The following is a 22028-nucleotide window of genomic DNA, read 5'->3' on the forward strand; positions in this document are numbered from 1 at the left end:
AACATAACTAAAGAAGGCCTTGTGATTGTCTTTAGTGTCTTTTGCGATTTTTCTCTCAAAGTTGGCCTTGGATGATTTTATGAGTGATCGTAGTTTTTTGCTAGTACTGATCAGAGATGCCTTCCCTTTTGGGGATTTTGCTCTGTCATGTAGTAGCTTCCTCCTCCTGTTGTAAAGCTTGTTAATGGCTGGGGTCCACCAGACAGGATGCCTGCCTTTGGGGGAACGGGTCTTGGTTTTATTTGGGATTCCATGATCCATGCATTCTTGAAGGTGTCCGTAGAAAGCATTTATAAAGGATTCAGCGGTGTGGGCTGTGGTTTCCACTGGTCCAGGGGCCTTGAAGGATACCACTTCAGTCTTAAGAAGTGTGAAGTCAGCTTTTGAGAAATTCTTCACTGTGGTCTTTTGTGCCGGGGGTGGGGGCGGGATGTGGATTTCCAGTGAGATTAATTTATGGTCTGATTTCACCAATGAGGGGTATACTTCCGGTGTGGAGCATTGTGTCCCCATGTTTGTGATGATCAGGTCTAGTATATTATCTCCTCTTGTGGGAGTGGTGACTAGTTGTTCCATCGCATTTGAGTTTATGAATTCTAGGAACCTTTGGGCTAGAGTGTTGAGGCTTGAGTAATGCTCCCAGTCTATGTTTGGGTAGTTGAAGTCTCCCAATATGATGGTATTTGGAGAGACATTCATACTCTCCAGTGTCTTCTGGAAGGCTGAGTGGGGGTTCCTGAGTTTGAGAGGGTGGTCTGTAGCATGCTACAAACTGTAGGGCAGTTTTGCCTATGGTTAGTTGCACATGGATGGTCTCCGATGCTTCGTGCGTTGCCACTAACCTGGAGGTGTGGTTATCTTTGATGAATATGGATACTCCCCCTCCTTTTGTGGTTCGGTCCAAGTTTTGAGGCTGAAAAGCATGATATGAGGTATAACCTGGTAGTGCTGGGGTGTTCTCAGGAGCCTTGAACCAGGTTTCAGTCACTGCACAGACATCAATGTTCTCCATACTGAGGAGGGCTTCGAGAGCGTGCATCTTGAGGTTTAGACTTCTGGCGTTGAGCAGCATTACCCTTAGTTTTTTTCCACTTGTGTTTTCTAGGGAGGTGGTTTGTCTTTTGAGCCTTGCCTAAAAAAGGCAGTATGGGGGTGGCACGAGCCTTGGCCAATATCTGGAAGCCCAAGGGTGACAGGTGCAAGCCGTCCCTTGCGAAGCAGCGTGGCTTGTCAAGCATGTCATCCCAAGCAGACAGACATTGGATCCCCTTAGAATGACACCAGTAATTGAGCCAATTGTTAAAGCTGATCATTTTGTCTTTGTACTGTGACATCATTCTTGGTGAGGGTAAGATGCTGCTCAGGGTCAGGGTCATACTGGCCTGGGCTACATAATCAGAGAGCTCCTCTGTCTCTTTTCATGTAGTCCAGGGAGGTACGTCTCAGGTCATTCACACCGGCATGGACAATGACTGAGTCATATTTGTACTTGCTTTGGAGTGACCTGAGTGCTTGTGTTATGTGGCGGATTCTAGCGCCCGACAGGCAGCTTACTGTAACCTTTTCCTTGTTTAGTCTGGTGAGCGGGACGTCAGTGTGTCTGACTATGGAGTCACCTATTACAAGTGTATCAGGCATGTTGTTTGGCCTTAAGGGCTGTGACTGTTTGGCACACTGACTTTGTGAACTATGTGTTGCATGTGCTATGTTTTGAGGTAGTGGTTGCTTGGATGTCTGCTTTGGAGGCCTCTGTTGTTTTGGTAGATTTTTAATTAGAGCCTCTGAGTATGCTTTTGTGTGTTTGTGTTTGGTTTGTAGTTGTGATAGGTCTATGTGAGACTGGGTTTGTGGTATGTGTGGTTACCTTCTCCTCCTGACTGGTTTTGCCAGTACTGAGTCGAGGGAGCTCAGCCTCCAGTTTGGCTATATAGTTGCATCTCTCACATATATCTGTATTTGTTGGGAGGAGGAGAGGGTTGTGTGTGTATATGAGGCAGTTGTAACATTGCCTCAAGATTCCCAGATTCACCAGCTGAACTGGAGAGGATGCCAGTAATTGACCCTTCGACATGCCAGAATAGTGTAAGGGATTGCTGTGTAACTTGAGTCAGAAAGGACCTATAGGGAAATGGGTACTCAAGGGGATTGTAGGTGGATGTAGTGCTTTCTTTTTGTTTGAGTGCTTTACCTGTGTAAAAATGCTTTAGGAGCAAGTGCTGTGCTTTTCAGATAGAGAATAGACTGTTTAGATTGAAAGTAGAGCAGTTCTAAGGGAAAAACTGAAGAGCAGACTTAGCAAAGCCAGAAATAGTCGAAACTTGATTAACCGGCGCTGCCCGATGCTGCGCTATGCGCAACTTCGAGCAAAATCGCGCTAAAGTGGGCTTTATAGCAGGGGGTTAGAAGGAGCTAGGAAATGGCCCAAAACGGCCAATAAACTACAAGTTTCTGGGCTGGAACCACTCCTTTAGGGACAAATAGGCTGCTCAGTGCTCCCCACTCCCACTGGTGAACAAAGAAGCTTCCTCCTATACAAATAAGGATATGGAAAACACATGAACTATGACACAGCCCAGAGATCAGCAAAATCTGAAGACTGGACTATTCTAGTTCAGTAAAGGCAGGAAAACAAGGATATTTTTTTTTTTTTTTTTTTTTTTTTCACAAACAGATAAAAAATAGATACAGTAACAAACAAACAGTAAATGCTTTAAATTGGCTAGCACACTTGAGTGTGTAGCCTACAAGTTAATTTAAGCACAAACAAACTTTTAAAGTGCAAAACAGTTTAGAAACAAACAGAAATGCAGTGAATCAACTTGCAGAGCTAGTTTAGTAATAAAAATTCGCTTTTAGGCAAAATACAGCAGTCGAAAATAGAAAGCCAGAAAAAATACTTATAAATCAATGGAAAGTCACTCTTCCATTCTCTGCTGCTTGTAGAACTCTGCAGGACACCACAAGGAGCTGTGCTGAGTCGTATACAAGTGCAAAAGCGCGCTAAAGCGGGCCTTATAGCAGGGGGTTAGAAGGAGCTAGGAAATGGCCCAAAACGGCGAATAAACTACAAGTTTCTGGGCTGGAACCACTCCTTTAGGGACAAATAGGCTGCTCAGTGCTCCCCACTCCCACTGATGAACAAAGAAGCTTCCTCCTATCCAAATAAGGATATGGACAACACAGGAAACAGAGGGGTGACTGAAAGCCCTCCAATCCTTCCTTGGAGGAATCCATATTCCTGCAGGCCTTTCGCTCTCGGCCTTCTACTTCTTGGGTGACCCCCTCCCCCCCGCTGATGAGTTGGTTAAGCTCATTGTGCAAGTGGGCGTGGAAGAACCCGAACACCGTTGCGGCCATCCCCAGGAGATAAGACAAGGTCCTCTCCCCTCCAGAGGATCAACCCCATTGGTCTAGAGGTTTGCCAGTGGACGCTATGGTGGTGGCGGCAGCCACGAAAAAGGACCTTGCAGAAGAGAGTCCTGCTGTCCAACCCACCCAACAGAGAGTTCCAGGCAGTGGACAGGTTAGGGAAGTGAGTTTTTGGGTCCGCGACCTTTGCAGTCATGTCTCTGAACTTTTTGGCACATTTTACAAAGCTCCAGAGAGATCTTATCTCCAAACTCTCCGGGACCCTCATGGGCCAAGTTTCGGATGGAGCACATGATAAAGTTGCTTCTCAACTTGCCACCCTAGAGTCAATATCCAATTCATCCATGAGGTTGCTGTCCCACGCAACCGAAGGAGTGGCTAGAGCTGTGGCTGCATGTGTAATCATGAGACGTCACACCTGGATTGCGCATTTGTGACCTGGTGGACTCCTTCAAGTCTTCCTTTTCTAAATGCCCGTATTGAACCATCAGCTCAGTTCGGTGCCAAGGTCTGGAGGATACATTAGCCAGGTGCGAGCAAGATGGGAAGACTTTGTCTGCCGTGGGCCTATGCTTTTCCAAACCTCAGCATTCCTTCTCCAGGAACCAGAGGAGTGGGAAGATGTGGCACAAGAAGTTTCAAGGTCCTTTCCATGACACACGTGGTGAGGACTCCCCTAGAGGCAGAGGGGGTTCCAATAATGGAAGATGCTCCCTTCAGGGCAGAGGGAGTCCCCGGAACCAGGGCTCCAGAGATTCCTTATCGGGTAGACAGTATCAGCGCTCCTGAAGTGCTGCCCGATTGCTTTCCTCTGGAAGCAGTTGGGGCACGTTTTTCTCTGCACCAAGCTGCCTGGCTCTCTATTACAAATGATCAGTGGGTGCAGAGAATCACTACCAGAGGCTACCACATTCCCCTAATATCTTCTCCAAGCCCTCCAAAATCCCTTCCTGATGATTCATCCAGTCAAAGGGAGGAGGCAGCTTCTGAAATACGAAAGCTATGTAAAAAATGAGCCATCCAACAGGTCCCCCCAGACCAGTGTGGATTTGGGTTCTACTCAAGATTCTTTTTGGTGCCAAAGAAGACAGGAGACTGAAGGCCCATTCTGGATCTCAGCCAACTAAACAAATCGGTAGTTTAGACCAAGTTCTACATGGTCACGATTCATTCCATCCTTCCATTTTTGCGGGAGGGTGTGTGAATGTGCTCATTAGATCTCCGGGATACGTATTACCATATCAAGATGGACAAGCACTCCAGGAGCCTCCTTCACTTCCGGTTGGGAGCCAATCACTACCAATTCAGAGCCCTGCCTTTCAGTCTCTCGATGGCCCCCAGAGTGTTCACGAAATGCCTAGCAGTGGTAACAGCTCATCTGAGACTTCAGGGATTCCAGGTGTTTCCGTACCTAGACGATTGGCTCCTCTCTGCCCCCACCAAGCATCTACTGGTCAGGGCCCTCCGCTACACCCTAGTTCTAGCGGAGTCGCTGGGCATCACTACACAATAGGAGAAAACTAACCTTCAGCCCTCACAACAATTGGAATTTACAGGGGTAATATTCAACACCCAGTCAAGTCTGATCTCTCTTCCTCTTCACAGGCTTCAGAGATTAAGGGCACAAGTTCAAGTGATACTCTGTCAAAGAAAGGTGTCTGCAAGGGAAGTTCTCCAGGCTCTGGGGTCTATGGCTGCAGACATCCCTATTGTTCCTCTAGCCAGATTGCACATGAGATTACTACAATGGCTCCTTCAAGCCCAATGGATACCCAGTCTTCACCCCCTGAGCTCACAGATTCTCATCACCAACACTTGCATACAAGATGATCTCTTCCAGGCTCCCCAGCCAGCGCCGCAGTGACCACGGACGCTTCCCTGATGGGGTGGGGGGGCCACTTCCAGGGAAAGTCAGTCCAAGGCACGTGGTCCAATGTAGAGGTTAACTTGCATATCAGTGTCCTGGAGTTAAGAGCGGTGTTATTGGCGTTGCAAGCTTTCCATCCTCTCCTTCAGTCTGGAATGATTGTTGTCCAGTCGGACAACATGTCTGTGGTCTGGTACATAAACAAACAGGGAGGGACCAAATCCTACCCCCTATGTCGCGAAGCCATGAGAATCTGGCAGTGGGCAATAGCTGCCAACCGCTTTCTGATCGCAAAGCATATCCCGGGGAGCTCCAACTTGATTGCGGACAGGCTAAGCAGATGCATCCTCTATCCTCACGAGTGGTCTCTCAATCCGAGTATGGCGGCGGAGGATTTCAGCCGTTGGGGCCAGCCATGCTGCGACCTTTTCACCTCCCCCCTCAAACACAAAATGCAGCAGCTACTTTGCCCTCTTTCCCCCTCATGGGGCGTCACCGAGAGACACTTTGATTCACGATTGGCCTACAGGTCTCCTTTATGCTTATGCTTCGATTCCTCTGATCCCCCTTGTTCTAAGGAAAGCTATTCGGTTGAGAAGCAAAGTGATCCTCATTGCCCCATTCTGGCCTCGTCAAGTATGGTTTTCCTTCCTCCGACCTCATCTGCTACAACCTCCTTGGATCCTAGACACTCATCAGGACCTCATATCTCACCCACAAGGGCTGACTCCACTGAATCTGTCATCTCTCAAGCTGACGGCTTGGTTTCTCCACTTCCGTTAGTTGCCATGCAGGAAACCCTCTCTTCATCAGTCCGTGTCTCATAAACCATCCATTTGGTCATATAATCAGAAGCTAGATCTGTTCACAGCACCCATAGCCACTATTCTTCATTACCTGGCTGAACTGTTCAACAATGGGGCATCAGCTTCCACCATTCGAGTCCTTCTAGCAGCTGTTTCCAACTTCCATAATGGTTCAGATGGAGTCCCGCTTATTTCCTCTCACCTTTGCAAGACTTTCCTCAAGGGTATTTTTCACAGCAGGCCTCCCATCAGCAACTGGTGTAGGCATGGAATCTCTCCTGGGTTCTGCAGTCTCTTTCTCTGTCCCTTTTTGAGCCTGCTACGACATGTGATCTAAAATTCCTGTCATGGAAATCCTTTTTTCTGGAGGCCATCACCTCAGCCAGACAAATTTCTGAATTGCAAGCATTATGTATCAAGAGCCCTTAGCTGATCTTTCATAAGGACAGAGTATCACTTCATACTAACCCATCCTTTCTTCCCAAAGTGGTTTCTGACTTTTTGATTAACCAGTCCATTGAGCTCCCTGTATTCTTCCCAAATTATTCAAACAAGGGAGAATACTGCCTACATTCCTTGGATGTGCATAGACAATTACGTTTCTATCTGGACAGAACTAAATCCTTTCGCAAGTCGGACCAGCTTTTCATTTCCTCTGCAGTTCCTAGAATGGGAGGTGCAGTATCGAAAGTTACTTTGTCTAAATGGCTCAGGAATTGCATTGCCTTCTCATATTCGTTTACAGATGGATCTAAGCCTGGCCAAATCAAAGCTCACTCAACTAGGGCTATTGCAGCATCGGTTGCTTTCCACTCTAGGGCCACCATTGATGACATTTGTGCAGCTACCATTTGGGCTAAGCCCCATACCTTTATCAAGCATTACAAATTGGATCTGATCTCCAGGGGAAGAGCGGCCTTTGGTTCAATGGTTCTCAAAAATGTTCTTCCATAAGGGCCACCCAGGTTCTCCAAGTAGCTGGGGACTCTGTCCCATCAGTGATGAATAGGAAGAAGATTAACAACTTCAGATAAAGAAGTTATGTCTTATCATAACATTCCATCTAAGCTGTTGATCTTCCTCCAGTCATCACACCCTCCCACCGACCCCCTCCAGAGGTTCCTGGCAAATCTTCTGGGTCTTTGTGGTGTCTTAGGGTTTCTGCACAGAGATGGCCTCTGACTTGTTGTTCCTTCTATATGTTGCATGCAAACTCGATCTGAGGTAACTGAGTGAAGGGCATTGTGGGTAGCAGCTTAGCTCAAGAGTTTTTGGTGCATGCAAGCTTGGTATAAGGCCAACTCGGTTCCGAGGGCTCAGAACAGAACCCATCAATGATGACTGGAAGAAGATCAACAACTCAGATGGAATGTTATGGTAAGACATAACTTCTTTTTTTCAACACTTTAGGTAGATTTGTCTTCAGTGCACTGTACTCAGATGCTTAGAATTTGCGTTTTATTTTTATTATTTTTTTTTTGGGTAGCTTGTCTGAAGAAATGTAAAAAATATTTTTTCTATATTTTATGCCTTATGGCTTCAGTTGTGCATTGAGTGTCCTCAAACCAGTCTATTCATGCGGTTAACTAACTGTTAAACAGACAAATCACCTTTGGATGTGTTATAATTCTCACAAGTATGCATACACTAACCACAGATACCTCAAATCTGGTTTAAGGTATGGTGCACTTCCATGCTGAAAAGACACTATAAAGGATGATGATCTTAATTTTTGACTTTTCATACCTTTAAAACAATTTGCCACCCAGGCAGAGTGAAGTTAGTTACAGATAACACCACAGTTATATTTTTATAAAAACAAGCAGGAAGTCATTCTTACCTACTGTATAGGTTGTCAGTGATAGACTGGAACAAAACCTCTAACTTAAATCTTCAACTGTTGACTACTTACACATGAAAATGGGTCACTGGTATAGCCAAACATAAAGAGCCTTAGACAAAGCATGGATGCCCGCAGCCTGGTACATTTTGGGGACAGTTTGCAGATGAGATGCTAAATACTGGAAGGACTGGAAGCTTAGAGCACCAGAAATTCTTTTTTGTTCAAATGGAAAGGGTTCTTTCGATGATGCCATCTGACTATTCCACCCAAAGAGGCTACAGAACAAGTAGTCTTACAGTACTTAACATATGTTTTTTCAAAGTGTGTTGCATTTTCCCCTGTATTAAAGTGCATCTTTTAACCATTGTAGCTTGTCTGTCTTTGGACTGTCCCTTTGTCCAATGTACAGTAAAACAGTTTTGAAAGGCTTCTTACAACTAATCCACCAAGGAAACTTTTGTTATCTGTATGCGACCTCAGCTTTTGTGGTGGAATAACTACTGTTAGCTCCATTCAAACCAAGCAGCCAGGGAAATCTCTAAACGTTAAGCTATTATGTTTAGAGAGCCTTACAGCATCTTTTATAGAGGCAATGTAAGCCTTAGAATGAATCCCTTATTCACACTTAAAGTGGTATTGGTGAAAGCATTGAATCAGGCCATATAGTTACTTGTTGCTTTCCTCAAAGTCTAGAAAGGGGGGAGGGGAGGATATTACATTTGTTTGATAATGCATGAAAAGCAGAGAACTTCAAACTTCAGCCATTCTTTTTTGTTTTTCATACTAACATGCCAGGCCTGTATCCAAAGAAGAATGTTTTCAGGTCCTCCAGGGCTTATCACACTGTAGACCAAGGGTATCAACTACCTTTATCATAGGTATACTTATTGGTAACTATTCTTCCAGAAAGAACTAGAAGTGATGCAGGCTGCTCTCATTATTAGCAGCAAGTTGAACCGATGTTCTCAGCAGGAGGACTTCATCTCCAATCAGGGGATGTACAAAAACCCAGGAGTTCAGGCTATAAAGGTGACATCTATTTGCTAATTATTATGATTAATGACTAATGCTGTAACAGTAATCCTTTTCCCTAAACTACTGTTATGCCAGGTATACTTTCAGTCAGAAACCCTTGTAAAATGTGTTCATTCAAAATAAGGTTACCACTTTTTAATTTTATTATTAATTTTAATATCTGTGTAATTTATGTAAACATAATTCATGCATCCACCATTTTAATAAGACATCTGTGTGGTATATTGGGGTGGGAGGGTAATTTTAATTTTTTTTCTGTTTCTCTGTGTAAATAATCTTTTAATAATGTGAGAAGACTTTATTTTATTTACCATTTGTTTACCGGGAAAGTCCGACTGGGACAGAGTCCATTTTGAGAGGAGGCCCGGGGAGAAATGCTTCAGACACATGTCTTTGCAATGTGGGAGGAAGCTGGAGCACCCAGAGGAAATCCACACAAACCCAGGGAGGACATGCAGACTCTACACAGAAGGCACCCCAGCTGAGAATTGAACCAGAGAACCTCTTGATGTGAGGCAACAACGCTAATGACTGCACCACTGCGTTGTCCGCATTGATAATACATTCACAACACAAACAGATCTGCAGTTGAAGGTAAAATTTAATGTGATGCTGAAAATGTAAATGTAAAATCTTGATAATGTTAATTTAACACATCTTACTATGACAGGTCAGGTATAGATGTGAACGTTATTCCCTTGATGTGCAGCTGCACTGTATTCAGACTATTCCTAGAAAAAGCGTGGTCCCTGCATAGTCTCAGAGAGAGTTTAAGGCAGTGGTGTCATTCTGTTCAACACCACTATATGGGTGCAAGCCAAGGGATGAATGAACATAATCAGAGTAAAAAAAAAACACAGGTATAACTGAAGGCCTGTTGTTAATACCCAGACCCAGTGGACAACAGTAAAATAGTACTGCTGAAACTGTAGAGAAATTTCTGAGAAATTGTAGGAGTTTAATTAGTGTATGTCACCTGTAATGAAATGTGCAGCCATTATGTGAGCATGGCTTAAGCTACTTTAATGTTTTCCTTCTGATTGTTATACATTCTTAGTATCCACTCATGTAGAAACTACTACAATAAAGAATTGTAAAGTACTTTAATGTGTGTAAATATTTTTTATAAGGGCACAAGAATGAAATGTGTCAATCTTATCTCAGTGTTCTGTGCTATGTAAATTTCCCTGCAGCACTCAACTGGTTATTACTAATGTTTATTTTGAGCCCTGATACATATGAACATAGCCAATACACAAAACAAAATAAATGTCACTGTTTCAAATAAGGCATGTCGAGTCTTTAAAAATTCAGATTATCGTGTGTTACTCTCATGCAAGAGGTTTTTTTTTCCCTTAAAATGGCAGCACTCAAAATTAGTAGTTTGAGAATTCTGAAGCTGTGTTTAAACATTTCATCCAGTGATGCACTCTGTTTTGCACTGTTTGTGATGTTTTAAACACGTTAGTAAGCAGTTTTGTCTTCTTCAGCTGCATAATAATGTTTAAATAAGTTTAAAAAATAGGAGTCAACTCCTTAAGTCAGATGGTTTCTGTCACTGGTATCATTTTTTTTTTTTTTTTTAAATAGACATAAATTCCGAGATACTGTGTAGGTTTATTGCATGAAGTATGGAAAAGAAGGTGTCTGTAAATGATAATACACAGTAAAAGAACTGTACACTTCTTAAGAGACTCAATAAATTGGATGGAAAAGAAGCAATATTCCTCATTAGATCACTGCTGCAGTAGCCTAAAATCTGTGGGTTATTATCATGCCAAGGACAAGACCACTGACCAGTATTCAAAGCTTTTGGGCATTTTCCATGTACCCAAGCCACTGTGGGGTTTGAGGAAAGCTACATAAAACTTATGATTAGGATGCCAGAGCTTCAGAATTTTCTTACCAGTGAAGTGTGCTCTCCCTGCAGGCTTCATGAAACAGTCAGCTAGCACTCCAAGTCTGGCTTTATCAAGGGAAAGTTAAGCTTACCAAACCTGGTGGACTTCTTTAAGAAGGTCATCAAGGTAATTGATGAGGGGAAAATGGTGCATACTGCCTACCTGGACCTGGCTAGGGTGTTCAGTATAACATCCCACTCAGATATAGTTAAAAAAAAACACTGAACGGAGCATAAACTCTTACATAATCACTGGATTGTCAGATGACTCACTGACAGGACCCAGGCTGTTGGGGATTGGCGAGACTACCTTGAGTAAGACTAATCACTAGTGGGGAATCTCAGGGCTGAAAATTCCAAATTGCCAGGCTTGTATGTTAAAATATGTTTACTGGCTTATTTTGAGAACATGAAGAAGTTAGCAGTTAACTTCCCTTCTTCAGAGGATAAAACATCTTTAAATTATTTTGTTTAGCTTCTGCTTCTCAAGTAACCAATCACTATTTAAAGTGTTCTTATGATTTGGCTGATGCTGTATCTAAAGGAGCTGCTACTGGATCAGTCATAAGAAAGTCTGCTTGGTTATGTTCTCACAATGTGCTAGATGATGTTACAGCTGAGATTTTAAACTCTACCCTTGCTAGGAAGGTATTGTTTGGCCCCCTCCTGATCATGAGGTCTTTAAAAAGATTGAAAGTTGATTAAAGGGTTTACCCATTTCTTTTAAGTTCAGTAAGAATGTTCTTTCAACTTCAGGATCTTTTTTTTCAGGAAACAAAACAGTCTCAATAAGGTACAAACAAAAAGAACTTTAAGAAGCAATAGCAATTATACTCATAAAATGATAGAGTTGCAACTCAAAGCAGAGCACAGGCCAAAAAGTCAGAATGACTATTTTTTCTTCAGTATTGTCCCCCTCCCACCTTGGCAATCTATTAAATCTATCCCAACAGTCTCGGACCTGTGTCTGTATGTTACTCAGTGGCATCAGACAACTGGGTTCTCAGAATAATTCAGCAAGGATACAGATGGCAATGGGAATCCCTTACTGCTTTTCAAGGGATTCCTTCTTATCCTGCAACCCAAATGTCCCTTGAACAGTCCTAGGGCTATACTTTCTCAGCCTCTTGTCAGAGTTCCAAAATTCAGCATGCTATCCCTCCAAACTTTGTTACCTCTCATACTTCATCTTATTGGTTGGTAGCATTAGATCTAAAATATGCTTATTACATACCAGTTTGCAAAGAATTTAGACATTGTAAAGATTTTATAAGTTCAGAGGCTCATAGGTGTATACTAGACTAATGACCACTAGGGCCCTTGTAAGCCTAGCCATGCAACCCAGATGTGACCCACCATTTTGATTTATATAGGAGGTGATTTACTGAGTGCCTCTTTCCATCAGACACATAGGCGCCAAACCGGGGTAAATTTCCGATTACCCATCCATTGGTCGAAATTGCTGTTAAATAGGGATATGGAGCCTGTTCCAAAGAATGGAAGTTAGCCTGTTCCAAAGAATGGAAATTCTCTGAGAAACCTATTTGTCTCTCCAACATGTCCTGTTTATGTGAGAAGCAAATTTTAGATCTTTTAATCTGGTAGTTCTGATGCTGTTTGTGTTCCAGATGTGCTAAAGTGTCATCAAAACAGGGTCCAGGGATGTCTTGTACTCTAGGCAAAGAACACCTTTCCAACCAGTCCCTGACATCAACCAAGCCCAGAGAATATCTCAAGATTCTGGATTTCATGACTTCTATGATTGTCGTGATTCCCTCGGCCATACTTCACATGAGGAAAATTTAGTGGTACCGCAGATCAGTCTTGTCCCAGCATCCACACCCACTATCATGCCAGATTCCAGTTTTGGTTATTTGTAAAAACTGAGCTACTCTGGTGGTTGGACCAGTTATCTTTCAATTCAGGTAACCCCATCACCCTCCTTTCTCCTACTCAGTTTGTCACAGCAGATGCCTCAGACTTTGCTTGTGGAACTATATCCAAAGGGGTGAAAATTCTGTTTTTGTAAAACAAGCACAGAAAAAACATAAATATCAAGGAGATAATGGCTGTAATAAATGCTTTAGAAGCCTTAAATCATCTTTGGTCAACAGGACATTTACAAGTAATCACAGACATCACACACACTGATGTCGTAAACAGACAAGAAGGTACCAGATTTCACTCCCTTGCAGACTGGCCATTACAGCCTGGAATGTTGTAACTCCGCTGTTTGACCCTCTAGGTTTCATACATTTTATCAGAGCAAAAAATCATTGCAGACAGGTGAGAAGGACCAGGATAAGCCCTCACAAATGGAAGCTGCACCAGGGGTGGGGGTGGGGGGGGTGATACGACTGTAGGGAACTCCTCGAATGCTGTAGATCTGTTTGCCAGTTTTCAGAACAGACAGTTGTTTACCCTTTGACCCCCCCCCCCCATTTATGCCTTGCCTCAGGTCAGATTGTTTTGCAATAGTTTTTCATATCAGTCCGCCTAGAAAACAGGTAGCTGTCCTTTGGATCTTAACTTTGTTCCAGAAAAACTGACACCACTTCTGTTTGATCCAGCTTGTCTTACTGATTTGAGGTCTTTAACTTAGAAAACAGCATTATTAATTGCTGTTAGTTGCAAGCTTTTATGATGAGTCAACCTTATCTCATTTTTCACAAGAGTATGGTATCTTTGAAACAAATCCTTGTATTATGCCTAAAGTGGCTTCAGAGTTTATCTTGAATCAAGCTGTTAACCTCCTGTATTCATTCCAAACCTTAAAACAAAAAACAGGACACACAGCCAATTCAACTGGAAAAAGCAACAAGAAAAACCTAACCAAGCTAGAGTTTTCACTGTGTGATTCCTTAAAACCTCCTGTAAAAGAGGATTGTGGTATATATGCAAATGATCCATTAAGGACACCAGGTGTTTCAGCTATATGGCAGTTAAAACTAGGGAGAACATTTTTGCATACTCTAGATGTCCACAGACAGCACTGATTTTACTGAGACAGAACATATAAGGCTGATGATGTATTTATTTACCATGAAGGTAAATAAAAAAAGGGTTCCTATTACGAGATCGAAGACGCATTTTGTCAAATGCGTCTTCATCGAACTTAAGAGCGAAAAGGCAAAATAGCGAAATGGCTTTTAAGCAAATTCTTTCCCTGGGAAAGAATTCACTTGGCCGCTTTGTTACTTTGCTGTTTTCGGCACTGTAGTGCGATCTTGGAGTTGGTATAAGTAGGGGGTAGGGGGCTCAGCCCCCCACATCAGGAGGTGTGGGGGGCAAAGCCCGCCACTTAATGTAATGTTTGACAGTTTTTTGTTTTTTTTTTTTGTTGGAAAAAAATCGTTCTGACATTTCGAGATTGTAAGCTTTCACTTACATAGGGTCGTTTAATCATCGTTTGCTTTTTAAGCATTCGATGATATAATATAGACCCTAAAAAAAGGACACCCAGTGTCAAAGCAGACAGTTTCAAGATGGTTATCTCATGCTAGTTCTTTGATCTAGTCACAGCAGGGTGAGGGCTCACTCTACCAGGACTTTGGTTTCTACTGTGGTTTTTGGAAATGGGTGGAGTCTAGAACTATTCTAAAGGTTGCAACTTGGTCCTGTGAACATACTTTTACAAAACATTACAAACTGAATTCCCTTTAAAGGTCCAGAACAGGTTTTGTTACATCTGTTCTCCAGAAGCTCCTGAATTCTCAAACTTCTTTCACTTCCTTGTAATTCTACGATCTGGTAGTCTAACCATATAGCGTAGGCAACTTGATCTAATGATGAACATTTGTACACTTATGTAAGTAAACTTGCCATAACATTTGTGTGGGTGTTTTGCCAGGGTGTGGAGTATATATATATATATATATATATATATATATATATATATATATATATATATATATATATATATTATATATATATATATATATATATATATATATATATATGCCGACTTTCATATGGCCAACACCATATGATCAACATTTAAAATATCGACAATGGAAGTAGACCATAGAAAAGAAAAAAAAAAATTCCTTTAAACTGCCTCCCCCCCCCTTAACTTTAAAATACCAACTCAGAGATCGCACTACAGTGCAGGAATGGAAATCTTTCCATTAGCCACTGTACTGATATGCCAGCTTCTGCATTGTCGGCATTTCAAATGTCGATCATATGGTGTTGGCCATATGAATGTCAGCATTTTGAAATGTCGACAATGTGAAGAGTACCTATAGATTATATATATATATATATATATATATATATATATATATATGCGTGTGTGTGTGTGTGTGTGTGTGTGTGTGTGTGTTTGCGCGTGCATGGATATACATGTATATCTGTGTGTGTGTGTGTGTGTGTGTGTACTTTTGTATGTATGTATGTATGTGTATATATGTATATATATATATATATATATATATATATATATATATAATAAAATAATTAACTACTAGGTGCCATATAAAAATAAAACAGCAAAGACGCATATCAGCCCATCGTGAACACCTATGAAACCAGGCTATACAACGGCAGAAAAGACACAACAACCATTCCACATAAAGACAAAAATCTTATGTGGAGAATGTATAAAAAATATATATGTGTGTGTATATATCTTCTTCTTCTTTTGGCTGCTCCCGTTAGGGGTCGCCACAGCAGATTAACTGTTTCCATTTCTTCCTGTCCTCTGCATCTTGCTCTACCACACCAACCACCTGCATGTCCTCTGTCACCACATCCATAAACCTCATCTTAGGCCTCCCTCTTTTCCTGTTACCTGGCAGCTTCATCCTTAGCATCTTTTTCCCAATATACTCTGCATCCCTCCTCAGCACATGTCCAAACCAATGTAATCTTGCCTCTCTGGCTTTGTCTCCAAACCTTCCAACCTGGGCTGAGCCTCTAATTTACTTATTCCTAATCCTGTCCATCCTCGTCACACCCAGTGCAAATCTTAACATCTTCAACTCTGCCACGTCAGGCTCTGACTCCTGCCTTTTTGTCAATATGTGTGTATATATAAAAATGGAAAAATAAGTGAATGCCTTCCATAGGGATCCAATTGCTTAAATAGTGAGTGTACATGATCAACCTAATACCAAAAGAGTTTGTTAACCAATAAGAATAGTTACACGTATATGACTGAAGAAACATCAACAAAAGCAAATGACCTATGTAAAATGGCTACTAAATTATCCGATAAAGATGCAAATGAATAAAGTAAAATAGCTTTTGGTTATTCAGACTATTTAAGCGTAATGACAAACATAATAAACAGATCTGATGAAGGACTTATTACAAGTCCAAAAGCTCATCTGCATTATTGTTTTTGTCGTGCCTATATGTGTACAATAAAGAAGTTTATGCCAGTGACCGCAGCTTTGGTAATCGCTACTGTTTTTGGACTTTACTGAGTATTTATATTCTGTGGTGAATTTTTAGCTGCTCTTCCATTCATTTTTTGGTCTGTGTGTGCATACATATATGTATTTTGTAGTGTGTGTGTGTATGTTTATAAATATATATATATATATATATATATATATATATATATATATATATATATATATATATATATATGGATTTACTTAAATTAGTGGAATAATACTTAAGTCGGTACTCCATAATGTGTAATCAAATTGATGGACATTAGGTATGGTGACACGCTACTACGCATGCTGGCAATTAATCTTGGCACATGAAAAACTTACAAAAAAAAACAAAGAAAGCATTTTGCACCCCACAACTCTTGCAAGTTATATATTCTAACTCTGAAGTTGCACAATCCCCAGGAAAAAGGGTATATTCCCCTAATAGGGGATTGTCAGTCTCGCACACCTGTTGACATTCTGCTTAGTCAACTAAACAGATGTCTTACAATATTTCAGCCTTATTCTGCTATCCCATATATGATATATTTTGCTGACCAGGTTAGTCCCAATATGTTTATATATGTATATATAATTTGTGTGTGTGTGTGTGTGTGTGTGTGTGTGTGTGTGTGTGTGTGTGTGTGTGTGTGTGTGTGTGTGTGTGTGTGGTTTCCAAGTATTTAACTGTTTTTCTGGGCTTTAGCATCCCTTTTTGAGACAGGAAAGCTTTGAAGCTTTGGCGCCCTAACCAGTGGATTTTGTGACTCTCCTCAAGACTCACAGCAATAAGATGCATGGAAGGTGCCCTAAAGCTCTGAATACTGGCCAGTGGTCATATCCTTGGAAGGCTATAACCAGTAGAGATTGGCTGCTACAGCAGTGATCTATTTGAACATCTGCTGTTATGGTAAGTTTACAGCTGTTTGCCTATATGAGCTTTTCCTGGACTAAAACAGTTGCAGTGTGGTGGAAGGGATGACACAAGAACCAGGGAGATAAATTCTTAAGTCAAGTATCCTGAGACTGTATAGAAATCCAAGATGTTGTGCACTGAGAAAGCTGAGTAATACAGAAAAGTCACATAAGGGAAAAAACGGCTAAGTCATGCATTTCCACAAGGCAGTGTAGGGATCATTTTCTAGGGAAGAAGATGCACTATGTGAAAAGGAAATGTGTTTAGGTTATCATTTCAGGTATGTATGCTTTAACCATGCTTTTTTATTGTTAATAGGTGGAGTTAAGAAGCGTGCGGAAGTCGATGATGAAATGAAACAGTTACAAGCCTGGGCTTCCTAAGTAAAGAAGGAATTGTTATGCTCTTCTCATCTGAGTGCTCATAATGAAGAAGCACTCAAACTGTTGCCATTTTTATTTCATCTTCTTGTGCACTTAAGCTATGGGAGTTTTTATTTCACTATCTTGTGCACGTTTTTTATTTGGTAGAACCTCTTCTTTGAAGACTTGTTTCTTTACACTTTTGCACCTTGCCAGCCTTGAGTTTAGTTTTTCCAGACTTTCCTAAGCTACATTTAGTTGCATTGTATATATACCAATACTATTTATTATACTACAACACCGTTATAGATTTCTCGTGATATCTTATCTTCTCTGAATGCTTTTTGGTTTTGCTTTAGATTCTTTTGGAATTGTTTATTGCTTTTCTCTGAATGATTTTATGTTGCAGTGTAAATGCAGCGCTTACCATAAACTGCTGTTGAGGTCTGTGAGTGTAATATAGTGTTAAAACTTTGAGTTGCAAACATCATCAGGTAGCCCTGGATTTGAGTCATTAATGCTCCACTTAAATACTGTATGAATTAGTTAAGTCACTTAGAGAGATCACTACCATGGGTTGCCCCAAAAAATTGACAGTTCTGCCTTGGAGGTCTTAATCAATAAATTAATAACATACACATATATAGCAAAGGTGTCACATTGAAGATAGGGTCCATAAGCTTTACTGGTTACAGTAATTATTAAGTACTTTTGGGTAATGTGTCTGTCACTTTCCAGTAGAAAATACTCATTGAAAAGAATGTTAGTTATGTAAAAAATAAAGTGCAAAATGTTATATATGAAAGACAAGAAAACGTTGTTACTTAACAGAAGCAGACTTTGTTGTAGGTATAAGCCACTTAGCCAGCCAGTTCTGATTAGTTTGATACCTGCTAGATAAAATGTTGAATCTAATTATTCTAAAACTATGTATTGGGTATTCATAAATTATGATTATCTCAGTTTTACCATGGCAAGTTATTTATGCTGTTTAGTGTACCTTGTTAATTTTAATAAAATAGATGAGTGAAAAAGACCATTGCCATAACTAAACCCCACTACAGAATAGTTTGCAGCTTGTGTCTCCTGTGTATTCCTGAATTTCCTCTGGTTGTGAACCCTCAGCTTCTACTGGAAAGCTTTTGGTGTCCCTGAACTGTGCCTAGTCTGTGTTTGTTCAAGTACCTTTTTATGCTTTTCACTATGCGTACCCTTTGAAACATTTGATGTGCTCTGATTTCACTCATTTCTTCAAGTGTTAAACATACAGTTGAGTAATTGTACCTTATTGCTGAAAAAAAGAAATAGGTGCATTCTTAATGCTGTCATTCTCAAGTTTCACATAATTTTTCTGTGCCTTTTCATTGCTAGCAAAGCCTTCCCCAGAAAATAAAGAGATGTTATATAGCCTTTGATAGGCTATACCTCAACAAAAAAAAATCCATCTCTATAACAATATTAAGAAAGCCCAGAGGAAATAATAGTAAACAAAAAGTGATTTATATCCTATATTAACTTTCTTTCATTAATATATTTTATCCTTTTTGACAGGATTATTCCCAGTACCACAGCAAGGCTAGCCACCCGGTGGTGTATACTTTAGCTCTAGATGGTTATCACTGTTGGTGGCACCCTGACCCCATGTGCAAAAATGGGAAAAAAAGGTTGAGGATGAATGGATGAATTCTTTTCAGGGGAGCTTCAGGGTGACATTCCTCCTCAGTACGTGAAGTTTGGCCAGGGCACCAGGGAGATTCCCTTACTGTCTTTGCTAAGTGATGTTTAGGATCTTATACCTCCACATGAGCAGTCACCAACTCTGCAAGATATGGGGCCTTGTTTAATATCTCCTCAGGAGGATAGCACACACAGGATTGCAGCACCACCCTTATGCACAGTTAGTCCAGGCAGCTGAGTTAGGAGGAGAAACCACAGCCTTTTGATTTTCCATTATCAAAAACAAGCATGCTAGCTTCAGAGCCACTGACACAGACTTTTATTTTAAACACTTTTATTGAATTAATACTTGTGACAGGCAAATTTACATTTATACAAAAGTAATTAAAGTGTCTTAACAAACATTATACTTCACATATATTGCTATATATCATATACCCTAAGCAACATTACATACATTACTCAGTTCCTGTCATTTTTTTTAAACAAGAAACATCTTTATTTAAACCATCACTTACGACATAAACAGTCATACATTAATATAAATGAAAACGAACCACAGTGACACAATCCTAGTTGCAAGTATTTTACATCATAGACCATACTGACACACTCCCAGTTGCAAACATTATATATACGTCACTTATAATCTATCCAATCATTTTCAGTTAAACATTGCATAGCTCATGTAAGTCCTGCATTCTTTTAAACCTTATTCTTTACCTATATGTATTATTCCCACAAGTCACATTTTTCCTGTTCAATTTACCCTTTTCTAAAAATCTCCATTCCAGTTGTTTTATCTCTGTTACTATATTCATTACTTCTAATATAGTTGATTTAGATTTTGACTTCTATTTTCTAGTAACTGCTTTTTGGCAGCCACCAGAATTAGAAACAGCAAGGCCTTACCATGTGTAAGCAATTCCGATTCTGTGTCATAGCTCAGAAAAATCATCTCCCTCATCAAACCAATCCTCCCACCCAGCATATCCAACAGTGCATCCCACAGGGAATCCTTAAAGTCCACCAACCTACCACAGAACCAGAAAATATGTTCCCAAGTACTTCTGTCTTCCTCTCTGACACAGACTTGTACTAACATTTGCACCACTTCCATTCTTCAGAAGAACATTCTTATACTTGGAACAATTTTTGTCAGAAGCAATTACTGGAAAGGCTTTTATGTTTTATTTCTACTGATGTATGTCACATCTTTTTTTTTTTTAAATTAAAACTACATGAATGACCCAGAAAAACTAGTGTAATCACTGTGTAATACCTTAAACCTTCTGTAGTGGAGGCCTGTGGGATATATGCAAATGAACCCTTAAGGACATACCAGTGTTTCAACTGCATGACTTCTGAGAACTCTTTTTTTGAAGTCTTTGCTGGTGTATTCAGGCCAATAAAGCCCAACACAATGAAATTCTTAATATCTCATTTTATATACTCACACTATTTTTTGCAGTTGCAATGCTTGATGTACAATTTTGCATCCAGGTAAAACCATAATAGCAAATTATATATATATATATATATATATATATATATATATATATATATATATATATATATGCTGTAACATTTTTCCCCAATTTTCAAAGGTGTCATGAAGAGTTAAAGCTATTTTCAATGATCATCTGTATTATATTTCTGTCCAGCAGCATATTGTTCTTGGAATGTGACATATTTGAAAATTTCTTTGATTTCTTAGTTTTGCCACAAAAGCCACACTTATTGGGTCTATATCAGAACATCAAAGTATTAAAACTGAATGTTCTGATATCGAACACTATTTAGCGAACGCTAAGAATAGCGAAGCTGCAGAACAGTGAATTCTTACATCAGGAAAGAATTCGGTTGGCCGTTTCTGTGGCTTCGCTATCCTTAGTGCTGTGGTGGAAAGTTACGGGTTGGGCTCAGGTAAGTGTGCGATTGTATGTTAGGGCTAGGGGCAGGTTAAGTGAGTTAGGGTTAGGGCGCGGGTTAGGTGAGTGTGCGATAGTGACTGACCTTAGGATTAGGGTTTGGGTTAAGGTAAGTGGGTAGATAGTAGTGTATGTTTAGTTTCGTCTAGCGTTAGATGTAGGAATTTAAGTGTGTGTGTGTGGTTGCTGTTTGTTTGATGTGCTTGTGTTGTGTGTATGTATTTCGGAGCAGCAAATTTTTCCATGGGAAAAAATTTGCTGTTCTGAATGTTCGATATTTTCATGTTTAGATGTTTTGGGGCCGATGAAATAGCGTTCGCTATTTTCATCTTTCGATAATGTGATACAAACGCCACTTATTTGCTTGCATGCATTTTGTTTATTGGCAATGATGACAGTTTAGCAGATAGCACAATTACCTTTGAGCTGGAAATTCAAAAGACTCTGGGGGTCTGCTCCCCAAACCAGGTGTTTGGATATCTTTGTATTCCTAAGTGTGCCATCCTTCAGATGAGATGTTAAAGCTGGGATCCCATCTGCCTGTTTGACCTGGTGGTAGATAAGGTGAATGTAAAAAAAATCTTGTGGCACTTACCAAAAGAGTACAAGCTGCTTAGGTGCAACCAGACTAACAAAACATGAGCATTCAGTAATGCATTTTAAAATAACTATACATTCTTAATTATACAAATGCTTTTTATTGAGCAATATAACAGATAATCTTACATCTTGTATGACATCTTCTTTTATCTTTTCTATACTCCGCATCCCTTTTGCCATAGCTTCAAATTTATTTGCTTTATAGCCTGTTTAGAATCCAGTTTTTAATTATACAGATTCTCCTTACCACTGAAGAATCTTGCTGTATTATATAGTTTGCTTGCATGTTAAGTGTTTGAGTAGGGATTTAAATATGAATTGAGTTGTTAAAGTTTCTG

The 22028-nt window shown here is 40.4% G+C and overlaps 1 protein-coding gene across 1 annotated transcript in view; it reads left to right on the forward strand.

The window, feature by feature from the left end:
- CHMP4C (charged multivesicular body protein 4C) overlaps positions 1-18960 on the forward strand; it is a 537594-nt gene extending 518634 nt beyond the window's left edge. The window contains exon 5 of the mRNA XM_044089371.1: positions 17439-18960. Coding sequence (XP_043945306.1) covers positions 17439-17503 — 65 coding nt within the window. The 3' untranslated portion in view covers positions 17504-18960. The remainder of the gene's footprint in view (positions 1-17438) is intronic.
- Positions 18961-22028: the final 3068 nt, after the last annotated feature.

This window comes from Protopterus annectens, chromosome 12.part0 (assembly GCF_019279795.1).
Source record: "Protopterus annectens isolate FY-2018-M chromosome 12.part0, PAN1.0, whole genome shotgun sequence".
Taxonomy (NCBI): domain Eukaryota; kingdom Metazoa; phylum Chordata; order Ceratodontiformes; family Protopteridae; genus Protopterus; species Protopterus annectens.